The 27,221-nt window shown below is 49.0% G+C and overlaps 1 protein-coding gene across 3 annotated transcripts in view; it reads right to left on the bottom strand.

Moving 5' to 3' along the window:
• The window catches only part of CDK5RAP2 (CDK5 regulatory subunit associated protein 2), a 165,893-nt gene that overhangs the window by 33,540 nt on the left and 105,132 nt on the right, over window positions 1-27,221 (bottom strand). For all 3 annotated transcript variants that reach the window (XM_037059158.1, XM_037059157.1, XM_037059156.1), the window contains 5 exons: window positions 25,996-26,428; window positions 19,758-19,989; window positions 11,394-11,970; window positions 9,429-9,661; window positions 1,404-1,452 (listed from right to left, as the gene is read on the bottom strand). In XM_037059158.1, the coding sequence (XP_036915053.1) occupies window positions 1,404-1,452; window positions 9,429-9,661; window positions 11,394-11,970; window positions 19,758-19,989; window positions 25,996-26,428 (1,524 nt within the window). The remainder of the gene's footprint in view (window positions 1-1,403; window positions 1,453-9,428; window positions 9,662-11,393; window positions 11,971-19,757; window positions 19,990-25,995; window positions 26,429-27,221) is intronic.

The raw sequence follows: 27,221 nt of genomic DNA on the forward strand, positions 1-27,221 counted from the left end.
TTCTTCCGAAGTTACAGAAACCTTGATAAAAATGCCCTCCAGTGGCTGCGGCCACTCCCCTGCCTGCTCGCTCTAATGACACTGGTGGCTTTCATGACGCCAACAAAAACTAAAATTCCGCACCCCAGACTGGTCTCTATTTCTTTTTAGTTTTCCATTCCATTGAGTCTTCTTACAACCCCCTCACCCTGAAATCACCCCACTATTGTCCATGTCCGCAGCTCCTTTTTCCCTTTAGTTCAGTCCCTGCTACCCCTAACCTCCCCTCATCTGTAGCTGCTGTTCTCTTCTCTACCTACAAGTCTGTCTCTACTTACCTTGTTAGTTCAGTTTGTTTGGTCTCTATTTCTTTATTTCACTCTCTAGAGGCCAAAAGGCTGCTGTCCCAAAGAGGAGGGAAGTGCCCACAGCACTTCCAGCAATCAGAGCCTTTAACAAGTAAACAGAGGAGGACAAGACCTTGACATTTCCAGTTGGCCATAGAGGAAAGCCGAGAAAGTATGCGACCCCTTTATCCCATGAATGTCTTCTGAATTCCAACTACATGCCAGATACCTGGGGCTGGAGCAGGTATAAAGGCATTAAAAATACAGTGTTTGCCCTCCAAAGGCATGTGGAATAACAATACCAGCTCAGGCGCTGGAGTACCGTACAACAGGCTCAAGTTCAAATCCCACCTCTGCCTCTCAATGGCAAGTATGTAACTGTGACCCTCAGGCGCCTTGTCCAAAAATGAGACTATTGCTCGCCTCGTAGGGTCAGAAATATTGAATGTTAATACCCAATTAATGCTAGCTCCTTTCCTCTCTCAAGGAATTCTGGGGGCAAAAGATAAATGCAGCAAGTGTGACACAACCACGTGGTAAGTTCTGTAACGTCATTATGGGTCAAGTGCTGCAGGAAGAACGACTGACCCTGGGATGTACTGGAGAGACGGGGCGTCAGGAGAAGCCAGGTTCACGTCCTGTGACCTGACTCCAAAGAAGGATTTTCAAACTACAAGAGGAAGAGGGTAGAGTGTGCAGCTGCGCCAAGTCACAGCCTGGAGAACAAGTCAGAGAAGACAGAAGCGGGGGCACCTGGTGGAAAGGAAAGATGGGTCAGACGGAGAAGGGCCTCAAAGGTCAGGCTAGGGAGTCTGGGATTTATTCTGCAGGGAACCAGGTGCCAACAGAAGGAGGTGTCGTCTGGGTCACATCGGCCGACAGAGAAATGCAACAGGTAACCTAAAACAACTGAATGAAGGCTGCCTGATCCACGCACGTGCCCTCGGTTTTGTGTGGCCATTCCCAGTTTCCTAGGTGTTTCTGCGTCACTAACGGAGTGGGAAGGAGCGGGATACTGAAACAGCAGGCAGATGATCCAAACCCACGAAGTCTTCCGAACGAGCGCTGTGCACTCACCTCTCTATCTGTTCGTTCTGGGTGCTCATTTCCACTCCTCCTGATTTCCCTGGAAGCAGAAATAGCATTAGGAAGAAGGAAACCATTTTCAAAGAGTTTTCCCGAGTAATTTCTTGCTCCTGCATTTGCACAGGCACTATTTCATTTGTCGAACCTCTCTTTCTAACAACCCTGGGTATTTAGGATTACCAAGAACACAATTCAGACTACAGACTCCTTATGGCTCATTCTAGTAGGAAAGCAGCAGCACTGAAGCTAAAAGCAATGACAAGCCGCTGCTGGGCGCTGGCTCTCTGACCTTCTCCAACCTCTGACACTAACGGAATGCGGGGTCTCTACAGGAAACGGACACCACCTCCAGGACTGCCTTCCATTATTTGTCTGTGCATTTTGGCATGGGTGGCAGCATATCACGACTTAATTTTTCACTTCTTACCTTACTGTAAGCATTTCTCCTACTGAATTTGCTTTTGAAACCTCATTTTTAAGGACCACACTAACTACCCCATGGTAGACATACACATACCACTATTTTGCCAGTCCCATTTTGACATTAGGTCATCTGCAATTTTTCACTCTTATAAAAACAAATGAAACAAACAACTTTGTGCATGCGGCTTTATCTGCATTTAAATAATTTCCTTAGGAAAGGCTCTCAGAAGAGGGATTACTACAGAAAGGAACACAGTGAAAAAGCCAGTGTCTGCAACAGGGGAAATGCCGGAAAGAAATGACAAAACAAAGCAGAGCTGGGCAAAAGGTCCTCCTCTCTCCTGCGTCTTGTCATTTGCTGTTTGAAAGGCAGCACAGGAGCCTAGATTTCAAAGAGACTAACAAGTTTGTTTGAAAAATACTTCAGAACCCAGGAAATTGCAGCCTGGGATGAGCTCTTTGAAGAAACTAATGTGCGGCACAGAGAAAAACAAACCGCTCCATAGCTGTACTTAAAGAATGAGACCACAATGAAACCACACCCGCAAGGCACTTTCGAAACTACTCCTAAAAGAGAAGTGCCCAAATGCCAGAGCGCACAGGGAAGGGTCACTAGAGACTCCAGCAGCACAGGTTTCCTCCTCTTCAAATAAGAGATCCTTCGAGGAGGTAGTAATGGCCCAACAATGCATCCCAGCCACGCCCCAGTCACAACAGTGCTCCTTAAAACCAGAAGCAGAAACTGTGACTGCAGGGTGCGCAGGGAGGTCGCTGGGCTGATGCGCCGAATTTCGTGGCAGAAACTGCCTGAATACAGGTGACAAGGTACCATCTGTCAGGCTAGTCCAAACACTGAGGATGGGTGTTGTGAAAACACTGCTCCCATCTCTCAGGTTACTGCTCCCCCTAAAAGCTGTGTGGCCGTGAAGAGACTTCGTCTTTCTAAAGAGAAGGACATTTGGTTAACCGATTCATATTTGAACAAGAGATTACCACACAGCAGACTCGTACCTGGTGACCTGCCTTCCACTTCCTCTCTGCACCGGTCCATCCTGCACACTGCCACCACTTAAAAAGCCCCTTTGCAAACAGGACTCCCCAGCTCAAATCCATCAGTCACACAGAACTAAGTTCAGATACCAGAGCCGGGTGTCTCCTACCAACCCAAGTGTCTCTCCCTTTCTGTCTCACAGTAACTCCTCCTCAGGGTTACAATGCTCCTCCCAGGTGCCTGTGCTAGACACTGAGGGCACAGAGGGGAGGGCCGACCCACCCTGCCTGCAGTGAGTTCACGGCCAAGGGGGGTGATGGACCCAAAGGCAACTACACTGCAGGGCTGAGACAAAGGGCAGCTGGGGGGGGGGGGGGGGGAGGCACACGGAGGACACAAACACGACCCAGCCTGACTAGGGGGACAATGTAAAGGAGGCGACAGCTCAGCTCTATCTGTGAGGCAGGAAAGCACTGCTCTCTAAAGATAAGAAGCAGCTAAGGGGCTGCGTGGAGCCAGAGCACAGCAGGAGACGGGAGGAAAAAGCCCACCCTTTCCTCTGACAGCCCAGCTCGCTGTGCTGACCCTAACTTGCACACCCCTCTACCCCTCCCCTACTACCCCTCCCCAGTGACCATGAACCCCTTCCACTGTGGAGGCCAAGATCCAACACCCTTTCCTTCTGGAAGTCCTGCCTTCAGAGTTCAGAGGTGCCTCCTGCCCGGCTCATGTTGCGGGTCAGACAGGGCGGGGGGATTTCGACTCTAAGGGAAGCTCTGGAACACGGTGGCTCTCTGGAATACCTCGTAGAGCCGTCAGCACTGCCATCAAATCCTGACTGGGCACTGCCTGTCCTGCTCCTCCCTAGGTCAAAGGCTAGAACAAGATAAGGCCCCCATCTTCCAGGAGCTTACGCTCTGAGGAAATAAAATCTGTCCACAAGAAATCATTGCTGTGACCTCCTGAGCTCCCACCATTGGCCAGGCCACTTTGCAAAACAGGTGCTGCTACCTCACAGAGGAAGCCAATCCCTTAACCGTAAAAGTGGGATCTGAGCGCAAGTCTGTTGGGCTCCAAAGCTGTCGTTCTTCCCACCCCAGCACTGGGCCTCCATCATAAGCCCAGAAGTGACTGTCATCTGTGAGCTACAAACAGCCCAGAAGTAACTAGTTCTGCCACGTCAGCTGTGACTTTGAGCAACTGACACGCCTCTGTGAGGGCCAAGTTCCTCGCGTCGGCCAGGCTGTCCTGAGGACTGCGCCCCCCCGCTCACAGGAACAGATACAAGGGAGCACGCGGGATGTGGAGGCGCGTGCGTGCACTGAGCCACAACTTCGGGGTGAGCAGGGAAAGCCTCCTGGAAGGTAGGCAGAGTCTAGACGCAGACCAGGAGGAAAAGCGTTCTAGAAAAGGGGCTGGTGTGAAGAGGGCCACAGAGAGGGGAGAGACAAGGCCTGACCCTCAGAAACGTTCCACCAGGACACCTCACGTGGCAGGAGTGTGAGACGGATGCCGTGGGGTCCCAGAGGTTTGGCTGCAGAAACAAACTGCCTGAGCTCAGACTCTGCCACTTCCTGTGTGACCTTGAGCAAGTAAATCAACCTCTCCGTTCCTCATTCCTTAAGCAAAGATGAATAATACCTCGTCATAGGCTGAGAACAATGCCCAGCATAGAAGAAGCATTTGTTAGAGACCAGCCCTCCTCATCATTTCTCCTCCTCATCACCATCACTTGGAGGTTAGTGGGCTGGAAAGGGTAAACTGCTGCGGAAGGCCTTAAAGAAATGGGTGTGTCAGGCTCACCCTGCAGGAGAAGGAGAGCCAGGGGAAGGGACCCCACAGCATCTTCTGTTCGAGTGGCTAAGCCCTGGCACACACAAGGAGCTCCCTGAGGAAGGGGACGTGCTCAGTCTTCTCTGTCCCTTCCCCAGGGCTTACTCAGACATACTGTGGACAAACACCACCATCCTGATTTACGCCAGTGGGCCTGGGAGGCACGCGCACAAGGAAGTGGTAGAAACCTGAGACCGCAATACCCGTTCTTGATCTACTTCGGGTCTCAACTCGTTTTAGGAAATCTGTTTTAGACCCTTACCCCAGAAAAATGCACATACTCACAAAATCTGCAGGGCCTAGACCCAGAGCTTATTATAGGTCTGGGCCCTGTAAGCACATTACAAGCATTAGGACACCACACTGTCAAACTACTTGTTGCATGCAACCAATTAAACATTAACAAAGAAACAGCAAGGATATGCACAAAGAACTCCAATACACTGTCCATTACAATAACCCCAACCCGAGAACCACCAAACCGTCTGTCTAATGGGGAATGACTAAACAAATAATCGTACACTCATACGAAAGCATGCTCTGCAGCGACTAGCACTTACAATGTAGATCCACGTTTATCACCTACAATTGAACAAAGGGAGAGACTGCAAACAGTCCTACTACCCCCCAAAATACAAACATGTATTTAAAAAGGTCTGAAAATATCAACTCCAGGGTGTTCATGTTTTGCTATATAAATGATGCAATTACAGGAGTATTTGCTTATCTGTTATTCCACAATAAACGTGTACTGCTTTGTATTAATAAAAAAGACTATCTTTAAATTTTTTAAGAACTCATGCTACGTGACTGCCTCCGATATAAAACCGCTTTGTGAGAAGCTCGCTTCATAATTCAGGAGCCAGACCTCTTCAACAGCATCTAGGAAAGACCCACCTGTGCTGCATTTTTTTTCCAAGAGAAAAAGGCACAGCGAGGTCCCTGAGACCTTCATGCCTTTTGGAAAGGAAAAATAAAGTCCTGTTTGTGCTGTCTACCAAGCCTACAACACCTCTGCTTTGCAGGAGACAAAGAGTGAGACCTCCCTGGGCTTGTCAAGGTAAATAACTAAGAAATAAACCAAGAGGGGGGGGCTGAACGCGTGAGGGAGGGCAGCTGGCACAGGGCCCTCCCGGGGAGAGGGCTTGCAGGAAGGAAAGAAACAGATGGAAAGCATCTCGGGCATGGAAGATGCAGCTCCATCTTGAGGACTCCGTAATTTCTTCAATAATAAATGAAAACTAGCTTATTTGGAAAACCTTAGCCAGAAGGACGCAGATTTCACAAAGCTGGGAAACGTCAAGTGCTCCTACACCCTGGCAGCCCTCAAAGGTCCCGCAGACTGGGAACTAGAGAAGTCGGTCTGCAATGGGCCTCGCTGCTGGGCTCTTTCAAAAATCAGGAACAACAATCCCAGGGCCCAGGGGCCAAGCTACCCCCATGTTCTGTCTTGGAATTGAAATGAACATATGTGGACCTTCATGAACCATCTGTACCATATGTACAAAGAGAGAAGAACTGAGGTCAAATCCTGGTTCTGCCAAGTCAGCTGTGACTTTGAGCAACTGACGCGCCTCCGTGAGGGCCAAGTTCTTCATGTCGGCCAGGTTGTCCTGAGGGGTGCACCCAGCTCACAGGAACAGACATAAGGAAGCACGCAGGATGTGGGGCCATGCACACGTGAGTGCTTCCCGTCCGTTATTTAATTTAACCCTTGCAACTCACAAAGGCAGGCTTTAGAACTTGGGCAGAGAAGGGACTGGCCTGCTTACATCTGAAAGGCTAACTACTATGTGGAAATGGACAGTGGTGGGACAAGGTAGGGGTGTGGACCCAGGGAGGAGAGGAAGGGGGTAGGAAGTGGTGTGGCGATGGCGACCTGGAGCCCAGGTGGTGAAGACTGGTCCGATCTGGACCACAGTTTGAAGGGACAGCTTCCAAGGGGCAGCCAGTGGGGTGGATGGAGAGCTGACTCATGGGCATCACCTTAGGAGCCAAGGGAGGCAAGCCCAAGGGTTCTCGTGTCCAAAAGTGCTGCGGGTTTGGGTAAAACGCACCCTGAAAACAGAGCACTGGAATCAGCAAGTGGAGGACAGTTACTGACCGTGGCAAACGCCGCTGGCTGTCTGAGGGCCCCACTCCAGGGGGTTTCAGAAAAGGCACAAGAATAAAGACTGCATAGAAACAATTTAAAAGAATAAAAGTTGTAACTTTGGAACCACCTTAATGTTACTCATATTTAAAACATAAAATTAAGTTAAATCAATAAGAATAGGGGAACCCTAAAATTGGATATAAATGGAAACAAAAAAATTTAACTGTATTTCAAACGAATAACATAACAAGACTGTAGAAAGAATGAAACCAAATAACTAACCAAATAACTAAATTGACTACCTGACTAAACAAACGCCCTTAGCCTAAAGACAAAAATCACTATAAACAAATCTTAACTCGTTCAGATTTGTTTTTCACCGTGATGTGAGCAAAGCAATTCTGGAACTCTGCGAATATTACAGAATTAAGCTAATGCACAGACACGCTGATGTCGTGAACTGGGAGAGGGAGACGAAAACATGGAAGCAAGAAGGGGAAGAAAGACCACAGGGGGCGTGACTAGGAACTGGAGGTACCACTGTGATTTTAAAGTGTATTATACACTTCTAATATACATACTTTTTATACATATATACTATATATATATATTGTGTGTGTGTGTGTGTGTGTGTGTGTGTGTGTGTGTATGTGAACTGCCTGCTGCCTGCTAATGGACCTAGAAACAGTGGCACGGCCACAGCAACACACACGGTTGGCACCAACTCTGGGCTCTTGAATGGCGCTGCCCTTTACAGTGAACCAGGGCTGACGGGGAGACGGCTGATCCAGGGGCAAGGACAGTAGAAGATGAACTTGGAACATCTGTTTTGTGCCAGAAAGTAAGAAAGCATCCCCCCAAAACATGGCAAACACACCAAAAGGAAGCATTGATATGGATGATGGAATGGACAATAAATAGTCCACTGGAAAAAAAAGAGAATCTGCTCTGGCTGGGGTGGCTCAGGTGGATTAAGTGCTGGCCTGTGAACCAAAGGATCGCCAGTTCGATTCCCAGTAGGATCACATGACTGGGTTGTGGGAGAGGCAACCGCACAGTGATACTTCTCTCCCTCTCTTCCCCCTCCCTTGGCCTCAGCCTAGAAATAAATAAATAATAAATAATCTCCAAGTCAACACTGATAATAAACAAACAATACATAAACAAAAGGAGGTAGAGGGAGAATCCACTCTTATAACAGATGCCACCTAACAATAAACGAAGAAGCAGCGACAGCACTAGGAAACAATCACCACGCCGCCATCCTCATGGCGTTAACTGACGAAGGCAAGAACCACCAATGGATGGTCAATCTCACGGGCACAAGTTGGAAGAGCAATGAAATACCTGCAGAGTTACAAAGTATCCCCCAGTAATGACGTTTACACTACACAGGAAATACTGTAACTTACAGTGAAGAAACCTTACCAAGTGATCAGAGTTAACACCACCAAAAATGAGACAAACCGCTATCGTGGACCCCTGACCATGACACCGGAGGACACAATCATTGGTGCAGTGCTCCTGCCAAGACCACGTGACTCATCTCATCTGACCGCGAGGAAACAACAGACAACCTGGAATGGAGACTGGCCTGCACTCTTGAAAAATGTCAACCTCATGAAGGACAAGAGGTGAACTACCCCAGATCGAAGGACACCACAGGAGGCGTGACAACACCTGTGCAGTGTGGGGACTGGATCAGGATCAAGACAAAACTCCCACGAAAGACATTCTTTCTTTAACACTGTGCGGTTCCATTGACATGAAGAAACACGACTCATCCATGGAAAGTTCAGAGCTGTGGTTGTCTGTGGGATCATAAAAGGTATTCTTCAATCAGCTAATGAAATCTGACTACAGACTACTTATTAGAAAATACCATTTTCTGATTTTGTTAACTGTGGTTGAGCAAGAGAATGGCCTTGGTCTCCGTATCTAGGTGGACTGATGAACATGACATCATCAATCCACTCTCACAGGGTTAGTAAAAAGTTAATGTATGCGTGCACATGCATGTGTTTGTATGTGTGTGTACAGAGAGAGAGAAATGATAAAGCAATGTGGCAAAATACCAACCACTGATAAAGCTGCAAGAAGGGTACATGGAAATTCTGTGTTGCAGTCTCAGAAAATTGCAAATTACTTTTTAAAACATTTTAATGCAGTAATAATTACTAAATGAGTAATATTAATTACAGCACCTAGCATACAGCAAATGGTTAGCAAAGGTTTTCTTTCATCCTTCCTATGACCACCTCAGACTCTCAAATACATTTTTAACTAATGAAATTTCTGTTCATTTTGGTTTGTTGTTGCCAATATATAAAAGCCATGAGTTTTCACCCCGCCCCCCAAAATCCCAACTGCCACCTTCTCTTGAAACGACAGGGACCAGAAACCGAGCGGCAGGTGCTGAGGGGCAGCCCCGCCCCCCCACTGGCTTCTCTGGGCCTCACCAACCCAGCCCTGGAGGCGGCCACACGAACCCAGGTTTGGGGCTGTGGCACAGTCACTGGAAGGCCGCAGCGGCCAGTGTGGCCTTGCTGTCACCTCATCAAAGCAGAGGGCGGAGGGTTTGTAGGGCCAAGGAGCCAGTTCCTCCTGGGCCCTCCACGAAGCCCTGGGCGGGTCACTGATGTGCCTGAGGACTCCAAGGGCCGCGCCCACTTACCGCTGAGGAACAGCCGCTCCAGCCTGCCCAGCAGCGCGGCGCACCGATTCAGCTGCTCCCGGAAGCCCACGGCCACGTAGCAGTCCACATCGCTGGCCTGCAGCAGCTCCTCGAACGCCTTAATCATGGTGCTCATGTGTTGACGGCAGATGACACAGATGTCACGGCTGTCCTTAATCCGCTGCCGCTGAAGGGAGAGCTCCCTGGCTTGGGACTGCACTAATGAATTGTATCTGATAAAAGGGGGAGAGAAAGTGCTTGTACCATTTTAGAATTGAATTTTTGTGACCTTAACGCTAATTGGAAAAATGACAAGAGCACAGTTTTTAAAAGCCTGCAGCTGTACAACTATATATACTTTTAGAAAAATTGAAACTGTACAAGGTCACTCCTTCGATTTCAAAATAGCCAACGAATGCTGGAACAAAGGGTCTTCTGCAATAGTTTTAACCTTATGAAGCCCCCAATTAAAGTAAGATTGGCAAGGACTCAGGAGAATAATCAGTTTCCATACCCTCTTCAAAAATCTTATTCCGAATTGTAGAAACAAGTGTCCGAGGGTCAGGGAACCTACCACAAATTCTCGTGAAGAGCAACAAAAGAAACTGTAAAACAAAAGGAAAACAAAGATGGGACTCCCTACCCTCAACAGAAATACCAGGGCATGGTCAGAGTCGTAACTACCACTTATGGAGGGGCCACGACCTGTCAGTCACTGTGGCAGGGGATTTCTATACCCACCGAGTCCTCCCCATCTTCCAACAAGTGTATGAACCTCCTCTTTTACAGACGAAGAAACTGACTCTCAGAGATCACAACTGGTCAAACAGCGAAGATTTCAGGTGCAAACAAAGCCCATGCTCTGCTGGGTCTCTTGACACCCTACTGTGGCTCTCCACGCAGTCCTTGGGCAGTGGGAGGCCCGAGGAAAACACAGGTTAGGGGAAGTGTGGCTCACAGACACCATGGCCGCAGTAACCTGGCTCTGCAGTGGCTTGGCAGAGACACTGACCCTGTTCAACATGTTCCCCTGTCCCTGAAACGATGACAGTGTGTGCAACCGGTGACTCCCCGGCCCCAAGTGTGCACACACAGTCACAGAACAAACAGCAAGACTGCTGGGGTGGGGGGGGAGGGCACTGGGCAAATGGATGAGAAGGAGCCAAGTACCAGAGAGGGATGATGCGGGCCTGACCCCAGGTGATGGCTCTGTGAATCTCCTTGGGTGACCGTCGCCCCTTTGAGGCTCAATCTCCTCATCTACAAAAACACATTTTATAACACCTCTTCCTCCGGGGACTTTGAGGGTTAAATAAGAAAAGTGCCCAACTGAAGCTCAGACACAACTGCTTTCCAACAGATACAAGCTTCCTTCAATCTCATCATTTGGGGAGTTTTGAAAAATTCGCGCTGGCTCCTGACAACGTGTTTGTCTCAAATTATCGACAAATGAAGGTCAGCTTTACAAATGATCACGTTTGCCATATCTCGTGAAGCAAAACTGTATGTATCTAGGCCCCAAAAACGTATCTTCATGACCTAACAATTCTTCTCCTTCAACGCCAGCTTGTTTCTCTAAGACGACCTTAAAGGGTAAAGATAATGAAAGTATTTCTGTTCTTCCCACGCACCTAGGACATTTTTCAGTTCTGCAACACAGTGAGTAAAAGCCAATAATGGCGGCCAGGAGTGGACACTGCCCTTCAGAAAACACATGACATAAAGCACCAAGTGACTGGTATAGAACATTCGCCCTGATCCCCAACCAGAGGAGGGCAGAATCTGCCCTGCCAGTGACGGAGGACACAGGACCACTCTCTGCGGCCTCCCTTCTCAGCAGGGCCTCGCTACCCTCGCCAAGCCCACAGTCCACGCACCCCTCGTGGCCCTTTTTGATCACGGCTCCAACCTTCTGGCCGAAGAGGGAAGCTGTAGACATCGGGAGAGGACAGAGGCGGGATGTACCTCGAGGGCGAGAGGTCTCTGAACTTATTCTGCAGGTTATGGATCTCACTGAGAAGCTCCACGTCCACATTCCGCTCCTCCTGCAGCGCACAATCCCGTTCTCCTCGCTGCCGTGCGCGGCTCCCCAGCATCCCGCTGCCAATCACCTCCGGGGCCGGCGGACAAAGGATTTTCATGTGTTTCACATAGCGCACTTGGTGCAAACTGGAAAAGGTCATCTCTTCTTCGTCAGTACCACCCTGGGGCTTATTGGAGCCATCCTGGGCCCCTTCTGTCCCACATGAAACTGTGATGATGGCCTCACTGAACCGGGAGTGCTTCTGAAGCTGAAAGAGGAAGTTCCGGTAGCCCTCAAGCTCAGTTTCCAAGTCACAGATTTTCTGTTTTAAGTTTTCTGTGCCATCTGAGGTACCAATGTTCTCAGACTGATCGGTTCCAATGGCACTGACTTTAGTGGAGGGCTGACTCTTAGAACTTAGGTAAGGAGCTACTGAAGTTGGGCCCCAAAAATCTTCAGAAGGATTCTCCTTGCACGTTGGCGAGATGGCAAGGCCATTGGGCTGGTCAATTTCAGAGTCTGCAAATCAAACACATTTAGGTCAGTATCTCCTTTACTGAAGTCCCCACCCCTGCCCATCCTCAACAACACCACCAAGCAGAGACCACTGCAAGAGCGTCCCTGACTGCCAGCTTCCCTCCTCCCTCTCGGTCCACCCCCTTCCTCAGAGCAACTGCCTTACGGAAGTGAATTTAACCATGGCAACCACACTCCTGCCACCAAACACTGATGGGTATCCCCGCTATTTTGAGGACCAAATCCACACTCCCTCTCACGGCACCTGAGACTCTCCAGGACCTGGTTCCAAGCAATCTTTTCTGGAACATCTTCCGGCACCACCCATGGCGATCCCACTTCCCATAATTCCCCCCACACACCAGGCTGGTTCACGCCTCCATGCTTTTGCACGTGCGTTTTCCTCTGCCTGGGATACACTCAGCCCATCTGCTCCACTCCTACTCAAGGAACTCCTACTCATCCTTCCACACCCAGATCTAACTTCCTTCCTCTGCAAGTCCCTCTCCAAACTATGCAAAACAGTCCCTCCCATCTGTGCTTCCACAGCACCTTACATATATTACCCAGGACAAATGTACTACATGCTGAGTGCTCGTGTAGGAATTACAATCGGCTCCTTAAATTTATTTACATAGCAATTGATGTTGGATTCTCTCCCTCCCTGGCCTTTCACCTTCATGTTCTCAGTGCCTAGTGCAGTACCTAGCTGGACCAGAAGTCAATAAAGGTCCAATAAATGTTGAGGACTGAAGGAAGTACGATTAAAGAACAGTAATTCTACAATCCACCCAGGTGAGTCACCTTCTCATTTCCACAGGTACCAGCTTCTGGGAGATGCCACAGAGCCCCTCCAGTGAGCTGTTACAATGGCTCACAACCCTTCCAGGACACATTTCCTTACAGCTGCTTTAAATCCCCAGGGATGTGGCCATACCCATACGAGAGGAGAATGGTGCTGCGGAAACATACGGCTTTGAAGCCAGAGGGAAACTGGGTCGCACTCAGCTTCACCACCTACTGGCTGCACACCCTTAGGCAAGTCACTTGCTATCCCAGAGCCTCAGTTTCTCCAGTGATGCCTCATATATATGCTGTTGTGAGGCTTCAAGCTCAGGCCCGAGTCCAGAGCATCTGTCCTCAACCCCGTACCACACTGCCTGCTGTCCAGGGAAAGCCCCGCTCAACATAAACAGTTGTCTGAATACTTAAGAGGCAGCAAAATTTAACAAAAACCCGTCTTTGAAGTCAGACAGACTTGGTGTCAAACTCTGCCTCTGCCATCCACTTCCTTGCCACTAGTTACATGAACTTCGGCAAGTTACTGAACCTCTCTGAGCCTCAGTAGCTTCACCTGCAAAACGGAAAGAACACCAGTCACTAAGAAGGGCTGTGTCTGTTTTCAGGATCAAATGGGACAATATCTGCAAAAAGGTTAATGGTTCTGGTACAAAGTAGGGAAGAGGCCCAACTAACATTAACACCCTTTGCTTCCCTGAAACTGTTCAAATACGGGCAAGATGTTATCACGGAGGCCTTCCAGCTCTGACTTGGAAAACGCCATGGGTTGGACGAGCCGCCCGAGGCACCGTCTCAGGAAGAAAAGTCCACAAAGTCCTTGCTGGACTGTTTTGAATACTCCAGTTTCTGGGTTCTGCAACTGCTCCCCAAGGCTCCTAAATCCCTTCTTGTTTCTCTGCTCCCAGTGGAAATGCCGTAACACAAACCTTCTACTTGAGAAAGCAGCTGCTACCTGACCTAAAGGAAACCTTCCTGAGGCAGCCCCCACTGCACAAGAGCTGCTCTGACCACTGGTCTCTGAGGCCCTCTGGGGTGGGGACCGCCTCGCCCCCCTCCATGGCCCCAAGTGCCTGGCACGGGGCCTGGGGCAGAGAAGGGACTCAGGAGGTGCTGCTGGCTGAGTGAGGAGGAGAGAGACAGAGGGCGGGCTCTCAACAAGGCTCTGTTCCCCACTGCATCACCCTCCAAGACAAGGAAATAGCTTTGCTATAACAACCGTATGATAAGGGAATTTCATGGCAAGCAGCAATGTTCACTCGTGAGAATGGAGATCAGTTCTGATGAGTTTTGTTAAGTAATCATGAGGCAGAGAGAAACATAAGAGCCACACAAACCTCCTTCTGAACAGAGACGGAGGCCGGCTCCAAGGTTTAGCTATACCCACGCTCACTCCCCACCCCCCAGAACGGTTGGGAGGGTGTGCGTGCTCATGCTCACACCACTTTAAACCTTCAGACCTCCACTTTAAACTCTGCTCCTCCAGAACAACAAACCGAACAGTCAGACACTCGACACTCATAATTTTGACTCCGGAGGTGTCCCCACCCCACAGCAAGTTGTGCTTCAGCAGAGGTGAAGGTCTGACGTCCAGGCTCCAGTGCCGGCATGGCAATGCAGCCGTGTGATCCGCTACTCTGTGGCCCTCGGCGAGGTTCCAAAGGAGGCGCTGCCATTTTTCATTTACAAGTCACTGCCCAGAGGGTGTGGGGGGGGGAGCACTGCACACGCTGGTGGGCGGAGTGAACCTGCATGTTCAGGACACATGACTCTGCGCCGGGCCCAGGCCCAGGCTCCCAGCAGTCCCACGCTGCCCACTTGACCTTCCTAACCACCCACGAGGCACCACTAGTGTTCCCATTCTACAGAAGAGGACACTGAGGCTTAGAGAGGGAAGACCCTGCCCAAGGCTCCGGGGGAGTGAGCAGCAGAGGCCCCGCCAGAGCCGGCAGCACAGGCCCCCACTCTGAACGCCCCGTCCCTCCCACAGTCAGGGTCTGTCTCCTGTATCGGGGGTGCAGGAGCAAGGAGCGCGGGGGTTACTGAAGAAGAAACGGCATCATGCACAGCCTTGCAGAGCACAGCCACTGAGCAAGTCAGTTCAAGACTGAAATATGGAGGAGGGGAGGGGCTAATGGGAGTGTCTAAACAACTGGGGATTTGGGAGGCCTTGTCTGAAGTGACACTTAGCGAGGCCTGAAGGAAGAAGAGGCATCGGCTAGGCAAGAATTAAAGGGGGAAATTCAGTAGAGAGGCAGCAGCATGTGTAAAGGACCACTTATTTGCACTATAGGAAATACTGCAGTTTCAGAACTTTCTACAACTCAGCTGAGGTGTACTTTATGGCCTGGTGGAGTGGCTTTTCTCCTCAAAGCCCAGAACACTCGGAGCACATGACCATATTTCCAGTGCACTGAGGAGAGGCACTGGGAACGCAGACACCACTGGGGGCAGGCCCCGCCCCGGAGGCTGGTCTTCTCACAGCTACCCCACAGAAAACTTCGGGTTCCTGAAGACAGTTGTATTTTACAGACTGATGGCGGTGTTTTTAAAATAAAGGAGGTGGGGAGATCTAAGGTAAAATAAAAAATGTAAGTATTGGTTTACACTGATTGAATGGGAACACGAATATTGTTATATTATCCTTCGTGCTTATGTCTATGTTTATAATAATTCATAATTTTAAGAAAAAAGAGGTACAACTTGCCCGGGGCCTTACTCACATGTCTGTACCCTTCCCACTGACTTGCCCAGCAAACCCCACAAAACAGGTGTCAGCTCAGGCTCACCTCTGACCCTTTCTCCCAGGTGGCCAGGGGCTGACCGTGCACACAGAACAATGGCCAGCGCCACAGAGAACGCCACTGACCAAGGGGCGGACATCTGGAGAGCACGCGGTGTCCTTCTGGGCTGAACCACTGGAACCCAGCCCGGGAGAAGAGTGTCTGACCAATGAACTGGCCATCTCAGAATGACGTCCTGCTGGACCCTGCTTCACCCACCTCCTTACCAGCTGGGTGACCCGGGACCAATTCTTTTTAAAAACCTCAGCTTCCTCACATGTTAAATGGGAATGACGATGATGCCTTAAGACAGCTGCTGCAGAGCTTAGTAATAATTTTTATATAACGCCTCAAATGGTGCCTGGCACACAGTAGGTGTTCAATACACAGAGGGGTTGAATTCTGAGTGATCTTGGCTGACCACTGTCACTGTCCCTTCCCTCATTTCTCCTGACACGGGGCGTGGCTTTAATTCCTGTTGGCACTCCTGGTAGGCTGCTCCCACAAGGGGCTGGACTATAGGCATTCACGAGGAGAACAAAAAATAAATAGAAACATTGGCTTGAAACTTAGCCAAGCAACTGAGAAGAACACAAAGATACAACAGGGAAATAAAAACACTGGGGAGGCAAAATGCAATTTATAAGATAAAATTAATCTATCGAGCTGCCATAACAGGACATAAAAAGCATAAATACACTGCAGCTTGTCTGAAATGGTTTAAGTCCAGGCTCTCAAAAAACTATGAGTGAGAAAATGAATTCTAGAGACTCATGCCCACCTCTCCCCAGAGGGAGGCCCCAGTGTCTTCTGGGCAACTTTGGAAGAAAGTAGGACTTGGTCGAGAAACCCTGGGGTCTGAGCAAGAAGTAAAAACATTGTTAAGCCCTGGCCAAATGGCTCAACTGGTTGGAGCATCATCCCATACACCAAAAAGGCTGCAGGTTCGATCCCCAGTCAGGACATGTAGGAGAGGCAACCAATCAATGTTTCTCTCTCTCTCTCTCTCGTCTCCCTCTCTCTCTAAAAATCAACAAGCATACTTTGGGCAAGGATTAATTTTAAAAAATTGTTAAGTTCAAGGAGCAAGCCCTCGGCCAAGTGCCAGAGCACCTGTCTGGCTGAGTCACCTTTACCATAAAAATCTTTCCCCTCTTTAAGTGTCCCCACCTCCTGACCCACACTGATTTTAATGCTGACTCCCACCCCACGAGACTGCGAGTCCCCAGAAGGCAGACTCTCTCATTCCTCTCCGTCTCCTACACCCAGTGTGAGGCTGGGGGAAGTGCTCAGGGTCACTCGCTGAACAGGTGAAGAGATGCCTGCTTGGGGGAGGCGGTGGATGGAGAGAAGCGAGAGGAGGGAAGGGGAGAAGAGCAATGTTGCCAGAGGCCAACTTATCTTGAAACCACAAATATGGTAAACCCACGAAAGAACCTAAAATTCAATGGAAAACACCCTGGCTACAGCTCATCGTGAAATCCACAAGCAAAGCACCGTGTACTAGCTTTATGACACAGCCAAGGACGCGGGCTTTGAGGTCAGGTAGGCTGCTTCAAACCTAGCCGGGGAAGTCAGTGACTGCAGCCAAGCCGCTCCACCTCTAAAACCGCTGCCTTGGCGATAGAACAGGGACCGTCACGGCACCTGCCTCCGAACGACTGGAAGGGGACTCAGCTAGATCATGTATTAGAACGGACAGTGTACTCGTTCGCCGTGTATTGAACAAGCAATAGGTGCAGGCTTTTCACGGTCCCAGGAAGGCTCCCAGACTCCCAAGGGCTGAAATAATTTTAGGACTGTATAAATGTAACTACTTAACTGTTACATGCAGCCCTTGGAAGGTAGCCTTGAAGCTGATGTGGCCCCTGGTGAAAATGAGTTTGACACCCTGCCCTAACGATGCCATTTTCCCACCTCGGCAGGCAAACCCTTCACTGACAAAATCCCAAATAACCTCGTTCTCTTCCCTGCACAGTCTGCTCGCCCTTAGAGTGCACCTCCACGCCTCCCCAGCAGGGCTGCTTCTCCCCCACATCCCCTGCATCGTGGGCCTGGGGTGGAGGTGCCTTTGCTCTTCACTGGCACTTCCACAACATTCTCTCTTCCCTAAACACTCCGGCGTTGCGACTCATGCTGTCAGACTAAACCACTGGGGCGATCACCCATGGTTACCCGACTCCGTGACGAAGTGGCTCTAAGTGCCCTGTGGCTCTAATCCCTCAGAGCTGCCTGTTCTTGCTGTTTGCAGCTGCTGTCCCCTGTGCTCTCTCTGGAACCCGTGCCAGGCAAGCCTACCCCTCCACTGGAACAGCTCCCTTCAGAGTCACCGAGCACTCCCACAGGGCTCAATGCCAAGGCCAGTCCCCCATCCTTGTCACACCTGTCTTCCCTCCTCGAGCACCAGCTGCTCCTTCTCAGTCCAGCCTCTGCTTAGTAAGAACCCCACTCTCAGTGCCCAGAGCCACTCCCTATGTCCCCAAGTCGTACAGCTTCACATACCAGGAGTATGCTGATTATTTCCTATGTTCTGAGCTCCCACCCAGACCCCTCCCCGTGCTCCAGACGCACCGGCCTCCAGCTGCCTACTCAACATCTCCAATGGGACGGCCAGCAGGCATTTCCCCGAAGTCCGGAACCGGACCCCTAAGGCCTGCATCTCCTGCAGGCTCTCCCACTTACTGCATGACCACTCCATCCTTCCGGCAGCTCACATTCAAGATGTCCTGTAGTAGAGAGAGGCTGGCCTACTTTTCTGAAAAGCCAAACAACAAATGTTCTAGACTTCGGGAGCCACAGGGTCTCTCCTGCGACCGCTCGACTCTGCCGCGGCGGCACGAGCGCGGTCCCAGACACTGTGCCGGTGACTGCGCATGGCTGCGTTCCAATGAAACTATACAGACAGGCCACAGCTTACAAGCCCCTGCTTTAAAGCTTAAGCCAGACCATATCACTGCGCTGCTCAGAACCCTCCAACAGTTCCTGGGCCTACCTGGGGCGAAAGACAGCGGCCCGGAAGGGCCTGCAAGTCCCTGCTCAACCGGCTACCTCCCTGACCTCTTCCATCTCCCACCTTCTCACTCCACTGCAGCCATGCAATTGACCTTCTTCCTACTCATCCAACTTGTAAGTTCAAGGCAATACCAGGGACTTGGCCTTGTTCCTTCTACCAAGAGGAGCAGTCCACACACTTCCCCCTGCTTTCTATTTAAAAGCCACCTCATCAAGGATACTTTCTAGAACATTCCATGTATGTTAGCAAACACTACCCCCATTCCACACCATCCCACACATCCTTTATCGGCTTACTGGCTAACAGTCTTTCTCCCCCGACAAGGAGGTAAGCTAGACCCAGACTTCATCTGACTTGTTCACTCCTGTCTCCCCAGTGACTACAGCAGAGCTTGGCTCACAGAAGGATTTAATAAACACTTTCCGAATAGATAAATAAAAGATTATTGCTACTGTTCTCATTGTTGTATGTTGCTCTCCTCTGCTTATAGCAGATGTTCAAAACCAGGAGTTGACCTAAGTACCTCCGTGGACTCAAGAACCCTCTGGAAAGCAGGTGCCCTTGTTCTGTGAGAGGCCCTCCACTTTCTTCAGCAGCACAAAGGGGCAGCGGTCCCAAATCTCTGAGAGCCACTGCCCCATCCTAGAGGACCCATGTGAGATTCTCCCTCCAAGTATGTTCTGACCCAGGGGCTCTCTGTTTCGGGAGCTCTCAGGAGAGCACGGACAGCAGACTCAAAATGGGTAGGGAGGCTGGTCACCCGCAGAGCAAGACGTAGGTCAGTAGTGCTTGGAATTAGCCCTGGACGATCCCAAGAGCCCAGCAAAGAGGACTTTCAGATGCCCCAAGCCACATGCCTGAGGCTTTCACAGACCAAGCCGGAAAAAAGGCCCAGGTTGAAGCCCTCACAACAGGGGCCCCTGCAGACAACCCCAAGTGAAGGGAGCAGTGACCTCGAAAGACCTGTGAGTGCTGCGAGCCCATGTATCCAGCGACCGAAGAAAGTGAAAACAATAGATTCATTTTCCTGATTGTTTCCCTTGATGTATATCTGTCAAGAGTAAAGATTAATCACTGCAATTCGTAAAATTTATACTCAAACTTATTGCAATTCTAAACAACAAGGCTGACATTTCAAGCCATTCTATCAGGTCGTTCATCTAGCTCGTGGGGAAAACATTTTTCTAGGTGCTTACCTTTCAGGAGTGTTTTGTCTGGCACTGGGCTCTCCCCCATCATTGCTTCAGCCAGAATTAACTTTTGGTGAAGTTGCTTATTGCGAATTTTCAACTCCTTCAGCTCCTGCTGCAGCTCCAAGATCTGGCCCCGCAGCTGGGCCACCACCTCCTGTGGGTCAGGGAGCCGACACACACTTCCCAACGACTGGGACGGTTTCATCAGGACAGGCAAGCGGGACTTCTTAGCCTCCTGAAAACACACACACAGTCAGCAATGAACACACTTCCTTTGTCACACAGTCAACAGGCTCATGCCAATCTTTCTTTAAACTATATTTTAGTGATTATGCTATTACAGTTATCCTGATTTTCCCCCTTTGCCCCCTTCCACCCAGAACCCCCACTCCCTCAGCCAGTCCCCCACCATGTTCATGACCATGAGTTGTGCATGTAAGTTCTACTCCATTCCCTACACTGTAATTCATATCCCCATGGCTGTTCTGTAACTACCTATTTGTACTTCTTAATCCCTTCACCTTTCCACCCATTTCCCCCACACCCCCTCACATCTGGCAACAGTTAAGACATTCTCCATGTCCATGATTCTGTCTCTGTTCCTCTTAGTTGCTTAGTTTGTTTTTTTAGATTCAATTGTTGAGAGATATGTATTTATTGCCATTTTTGTTTATAGTTTTAATCTTCTTCCCCTTTAACATTTCATATAATAATGGTTTGGTGATGATGAACTCCTTTAGTTTTTTCTTGTCTGGGAAACTCTTTATCTGCCCTTTGATTCTAAATGATAACTTTGCTGGATACAGCAACCTTGGCTGTAGGTCCCTGCTCTTCATAACTTTGAATGTTTCTTGCCAATCCCTCCTAGCCTGCAAAGTTTCTTTGGAGAAATCAGCTAACAGACTTATGGGAATTCCCCTGTAGGTAACGAACTGCTTTCCTCTTGCTGCTTTTAAGATTCTCTTTCTATCTTTAACCTTTAGTGTTTTAATTTTTATGTGTCTTGGAGTGGGCCTCTTTGCGTCCATCTTGTTTGGGACTCCCTGTGCTTCTTGGACTTGTCTCATGCCAATCTTATAAAACAGAATGCACACCACTGTCCAGACTTCTGGTTCCTACGCTGGCATCCATGTTTGCCTCCCAGTCTACAGAGCTTATATCTTGGCAAGTCCCTCCGCTGCTGAGCATGTGTCCAACTTTTCCTCCTCGACCCCCTCTTGGCCCTGGCCCACTGTCCCTCTGGCTACTCCAGATGTTCCATACATGGCAGTCTTTTTTCCAAAACGATCTTCTGGGAAACATTTTCTTCCTCCTTGTCTATGTCCTCATTTCCCACCCATTCCCCAAACAAAGCCAATCTGCCTCCCACCCCTGCTAGCCTACCAGAACCACCTCCTACTAAAGTGTTCGATGGCTACCAAGTTACTGATCCTTGAAATAGTCCCCAGGCTCAGAGCTCCTGATGCGCCTATCCCAGACATCTTCATTTTCAAGGGCTCCCAGGTGCTCCAAAGTCAAATGAAAACTCAACTCTTCAATTCCATCACCCAGCGCCCCCAAAGCTGTGCCACTTCAGCAGTCTCCGTCTTGGCAAATCAAAGCACCATCAGTTTATGGCAAACCTAGTATGTGGGAATCCCTTTAAAACTTCCCTTTATAGTCATCACACATTTTCATCACTTACCAAGTTCCATTAATTCCAGTTCCCAAGTTGTCTCTGAATTCTTTCAACTCTTCTCATTCTCCACTGCCACCATCCAACTCTAAGATGGGCGACGGCCCACAGCATCCTGAGTGGTCCCCCCAACACTCCCCCTTGCCCTCTCTAGTCCACTCTCCATACTCAACAGAAAAGGCGGACCTACCACTCATCTCCCCGGCTTACACTAGTTTAACCACTTCCCAGTTCCTTGTGATGAGGTCAGTCCTGACCACAGCCCACGCTGTGCAGGACCTACGGCCTGAGTTACTGCCCATTCTCACTTCCCCACTGCCAACTACTCACCTTCCATCAGTTCTTCAAAATGCTAGTGTCCTGTCACCTCAGAGCCTTGGCACACGCTATCTCCTCCACCCAATGCACTCTTTCTTGCACACCCCCCACTTCGCCAACTAATCCCAATACATCCATTAGGACTCTGTTCAAATGTGCCTTGCTCAGGAAAATGGGCCTCAATTTCCAAAACAAAGTCAGATCTGCCTGTTGTATACTCACTGCTCTCTAACAACTCTCCTGAGACAGCATTAGTACCACTGTAATTAAATGCCTACGCAATTCTTATTCTTTGGTTGTTGCAAGACAGGGTTCGGGGACTCTGCATTCCTTGGTCACACTCTACCCACAGCTTCCAGTACAAGAACTAGTACACAGTAGGTAGTCCATAACGGCTGTGGAATGAACAAGCAAGCAGTACCTTAAGAGGCGAAATGAGGGTGCCTTTCCAGTGGGGGAATTTTAAACATATTCAAACACTGAGGAGAGAGACTAAATCTAGGCATATATAAAAAATACTCAAACTCAATAATAAAAACTCAAATAACTCAATTAAAAGGTCTATCAAAGGATCTGATAGACACTTCTCAAAAGGAGATACACGTATGGCCAATAAGCACATGAAGAGATGCTCAACCTCATCAGTCATCGGGGGAATATAAATCAAACTGCAATGAAACAGTGCCACTTCCTACTTATTAGGACAGCGATACTAAAGAAGAGAATAAAGAGTTAGCCAAGATGAGGAGAAACTGGAACCCTCCTACCTCGCCGGTGAAAACGCCAACGAGGAGCAGATGCTTCAGAAAACAGGCCAGCAGTTCCTCAAAAGGTTAACACAGATTCACTCTATGACCCAGCAATTCCACTCCCAGGTACACACTCAGGGGAAATTAAATCATGTATGCTCACCAAAATGTGCACAGAAAAAGTTCACAGCAACCTTATCTGTAATTACCAAAAGCTGGAAACAGTCCAAATGTCTATCAACTACTGAATGGGTAAATTAAAGGTACCGTATCCATACAATGGACTGTTTAGCAGTAAAAATAAATGAAGTAGTATTACAGACTAAAACACGGATGAACCTTGAAAACACTATGCTGAATGGAAGATCACATTGTATAGGATACCATTTATTTGAACTATGCAGAACAGACAAATATATAAAGGCATAAAGGAGGTCGGTGGTTGCCTACAAATAGGATGGGCAGGCGCAGGGGCAGGGGGGACGGGAAGTGACTGCTAATGGGTTCAAGGTTTCTTCTGGAACAATGAACATGTTCTAAAATTGATTATAATAATGGTTGCTCAACTCTACGAATACATTATTAAAAACCCACTACACTGTACCCTTTCAATAAATAAATTGTATGAGATGTGAATTATATCTACACAAGGTATTTTTAAGTGGTGGAAAAGGAACCTGAGGAGAACAGGAAATACTTAGGAGCCCGGAAATAAATAATGGGCAAGGTCTCTCGGGCACGAAAGAGGAGGGAAAACCCCTTCTTGCACGTTCTAGGACATAAAATGCTTTCAAGCACATTCTCCCAGATCCCTCGAGTAAACTCTGTATTCCCCAAGTTCACAGGATAATCAAAGTTATCATGCCTACTCTCCAGACAAAGAACTGAGATGTCAAAAAAAAACAGTCAATGTTATAAACAAGGTTAGACAGTTGGAACCTACACCAGCTCTTCAGAATCTATGTTAAGGAAAGTGAGGTACTTGCTGCCCTGAAATTCCAGGGAAGAGGAGAGGACAGGTTCAAGGACGAGAACACTGTGGTGGTGAAGAGACCCCTTTGGGAGGAGGTGGATGCCTCATCAAAAAGGACTGGAAAATAACAGTCTTTTGCTTGGTCCTCTGTCTCCTCCAATCTTTATTCTTGGATCCAAATCTGTGTGTCAGATGGCAGCAAAAACATATCTCCAAGTGCACAAATGCCAAAGCCAATTTCAGGCTAGAAGACTGTCGTCAGTCAACCTAATGCCGGTTCTAAAATAACACCCCAGAAAATGCTACCTTATGGATGCTGAACAGACTCCCACCTACCACCTTATTAAAGATGTCATGATGGAACTTCTCACTTGGCAATGGAAGGGGAACAAGGAGGCACACGCACTGAGCTCCTACCATGTAGGAGGCACTTACCACACATGACCCCATTTATTCATCATGGCAGTCTCGAGCTCTAGGTCACACTGATCCCATTCAAGACACTGGGAAAGGCTGGGTGATCTACCCGAGAACTCAAAGTAGCTATATGGCCAGGCCCGATGCAATCACGGGTACAACAGCTGTAAAGTCCATCCTCTCGCCTCTCAAACTAAACAACCAGAAGTATATCCATCTCCTTGTTCCACAGCTGAACTGCAGTGATGACCTTTTTGACAGGATACCAGAGTACCGGCTTAAGCCTTAGGATTACTGATGCGTTGACTAACCAAAGACCACAAAGAAAATCACTGAATTTTCTTCTACTCTGCATAGAATGGAGGCCACCAGGGTGGTAAGAGGGCTGCTCTCTTCCTGAGAAAGGCTGCCTTGTAACGCCCCTGTCAACATCTGAAGCAGGGCCTCAGGTTATACCCCTCCTCCTCCTCCTAACCGCTGAGTCACTGTGGACAGTTTTCTGAGCTTTCCACAGCCTACACTTTTTCCCAAGTAAAAGGCAGGTAATGATTACCTAACTCACATGCTGGATGAAAAGGATAAACGTGATGATGTGTGCACAGGTACCTAGCACCATCCTGGCACACAAAGCAGACGCTAAAAAATAAGCAGTTACCTTTCCTTTACACAAGCAAAAAGGACAGTTCCAAACTCAATGAAGTACATCAGTATATTTGGGGAAATTAAGTTCATTCAATTATCTAAACTTCCTGAACACAGAATGATATCTGCCATACAAAGGCGTGGGGGAGGATTCCAGTTTTCCTAACATACAGGTAGAATCTAAAGGAGATGGGGAAGAGGAGAGCATTTCTATTCTAGCCAAATTGCATCTCAAGAACCATTAATATAAATGGTAGTATATATATATATATGTGTGTGCGTGTGTGCGTGTGTATGTGTATGTGTGTGTGTATGTATGTATATATATATACTGGTATCTTTAGAAAACCCTTTTCTAGAAATTACAGTTTTGGTACAAAATTTAAAACAATCAAAAGCAATTTTGCTAATGATCTATCTATCCATCTTTGGAATGCACAAAAGCAGTAATTTGGTGGTCAGAAAATAAACTTAATTCTCCATTCTGACACGGTAAAGTTGATTTCTCAGACAGGAAACACCCATGCCAAACAAGAACACCAATAGCCACCACTAGAGCACTATCAGACACACAACCTACTTCCTCCTCCACCCAAACTCTGACATCTCCCTGCCGTGGGGATTCCCACTCCCAACCCCTCCTCCCAGGAGGACTTCAGCAGAAGGCCCAATCAAACAGTACCAGGAGAGTCAGCTTTTAATAAGCTGTATTGGATTGTATTTGAGGAGAAACTTGGAGACAGCATCTTGGCAGAAACAAAATGCATACATTCACTCAACAAAACCAGACCCTACCACTTCAGGCCAGCACGGGGGCTGGCGGGTGGCTTGACCCAGGGAAAGGGCATGGCTGTGCACCAGGCACGGTGAGGGTCCCCGTTCAGCCCCTTTACTGCAGGCAAACACAGGCCCTCAGGATCCGGCTTCCTCAGCTCCGATTCCTAAGGATCATGGGATGCAGACACCAGCCACAGAATAGGACCTCTCAGACACAGAGTCTGCACAAACGAGAACCTAGCTTCTCGTCCCTGCCCCTAAAAACTGCTACTACAATTTTATTGTATCCTGCAAAGGTAAATGTCCAGCAATAGGTAGGTGAGAATTATATAAATTTAGGCGCATTCTACACAATGCAGGTGTTCACAGCCATTATGAGAAGACGTGCCTGACTGCATAACAGGAGAGAGAAAGCTATAGATAGAGGCGCACATGTGACTATTTTTAGGAGGAAAGCACGTGTCAAGATGGTGAGATAAATAAGATAAGGCTGGGATCGGGGAGGAAAGACGGGGAAACAGCAGTCACACCTTCGGGAAGGTTAGGACTGATGCACATCCCTAAGCAGAGGCCACGATAAGTGCAGGCAGAGGAGGACGCCGGGTTTTCTATCACTCCAGTTTTAGACAAACCTGGGAGATCTTCAAAGTCTTTTGTTTGTACAAAATAAGTGACATGCAGAAAACTCACTCTGTCAGTCCCATGGAAGAAGGAAGGGGGAGCGGCCTGTCGCCCTGGCATCCCGCCCAAGTTCTCGGGCTGATGCTCAGTGCTGAATGCGGCGTCTGTCGGTGTCTCTTCCCAAGCCTCCCTCCTGCCTTCATGCTTGAATGCGAGCGTGTCGCCTTCCATGGCCGTGGTCTGCACCGAGGCATCTTTCAGGTCCACCTTGGCCGGCTCAGCAGCCTTCACCAGCTGGGCTCCCCAGGGTGACTTCAGGTCACCAAGGGGCTTGGAAAATGAGTTGGCTTGGAGGAACTGTCCGAGTTCGCCTCTTAGCTGAACAGCCATCTGCTTAAGTGTCTTCTCAGTTTTCCCACCAGGGTGCTCTCCAGAAACGTCCTGCTCTGGCAAGCATATTCGTTCCAGAAGCAGTTCACGCAGCTCCTTCAGAAGGTCGGGCCTGTTTTACCAGAAGGGAAAGAAGTGGCAGAACTAAGCCTTCTGCTCTGGCCTTGTCCCCCATGCAGTTTCCCAGGTTTTCCTCACAACTGGCCCAAGTTCTGTTTAAGCTAAACACAGGGAGCGCCCACACGTCAGGAGCCACTCAAAGTATTTTATCCCCTGTCACCTCACAACCGCACAAGGTAGGTACTACCATGTCTATCTCATGAAGAAAAAGAGAATTAATTTGACATAAGCAACACAGCAAGTGAGGGGGCCACATGTCTGCCCGGATGCAGGCTGGACCTAAGAAAAAAACAAACAGGGTCACAAAGTACTCATGACAATGCAACGCCCCCCTGCCCCTCTGGCCCTATTCCTGCATTCGGAGGGTAAATTTGGCTTTGGATGAAGCTGGCCAGCCTGGTGGATCCATCAGTGACCTGGTCACAGTGCAGAATCAGTGCTCAGTAACTAGGTATTGAATAAAGTGATATTATAAACAGCTCCTAATCCAAAGAGCAGTGGTTCTAAAACCCAACACAAATGGACTCAAATTCTACCTGCGAGTCTTTGAAAGTAAGGTAAGTCTTCCTCCACAGCACAGCTCTGAGGGTCAAATGAGAGAGTGTACGGGCAGCAGATGCTTCTCACGCCCCTTGCCGCACACCCTGGGCCTCACTCGGACCCCAGCTGCAGCTGTGTGGACAGCTCGCACAGGCAGGCCCACCTCGAGCACTCCCTGCCCACTCCGCTGCCGTGGGACTTTTCCCAGAGTTCTCTGGGCCAGCCGGCAGGGCAGCAGGGAGTGT

The sequence above is a fragment of the Sturnira hondurensis genome, unplaced genomic scaffold, assembly GCF_014824575.4.
Source record: "Sturnira hondurensis isolate 20B ecotype Veracruz unplaced genomic scaffold, ASM1482457v3 Scaffold0010448, whole genome shotgun sequence".
In the NCBI taxonomy this organism is placed as follows: Eukaryota; Metazoa; Chordata; class Mammalia; order Chiroptera; family Phyllostomidae; genus Sturnira; species Sturnira hondurensis.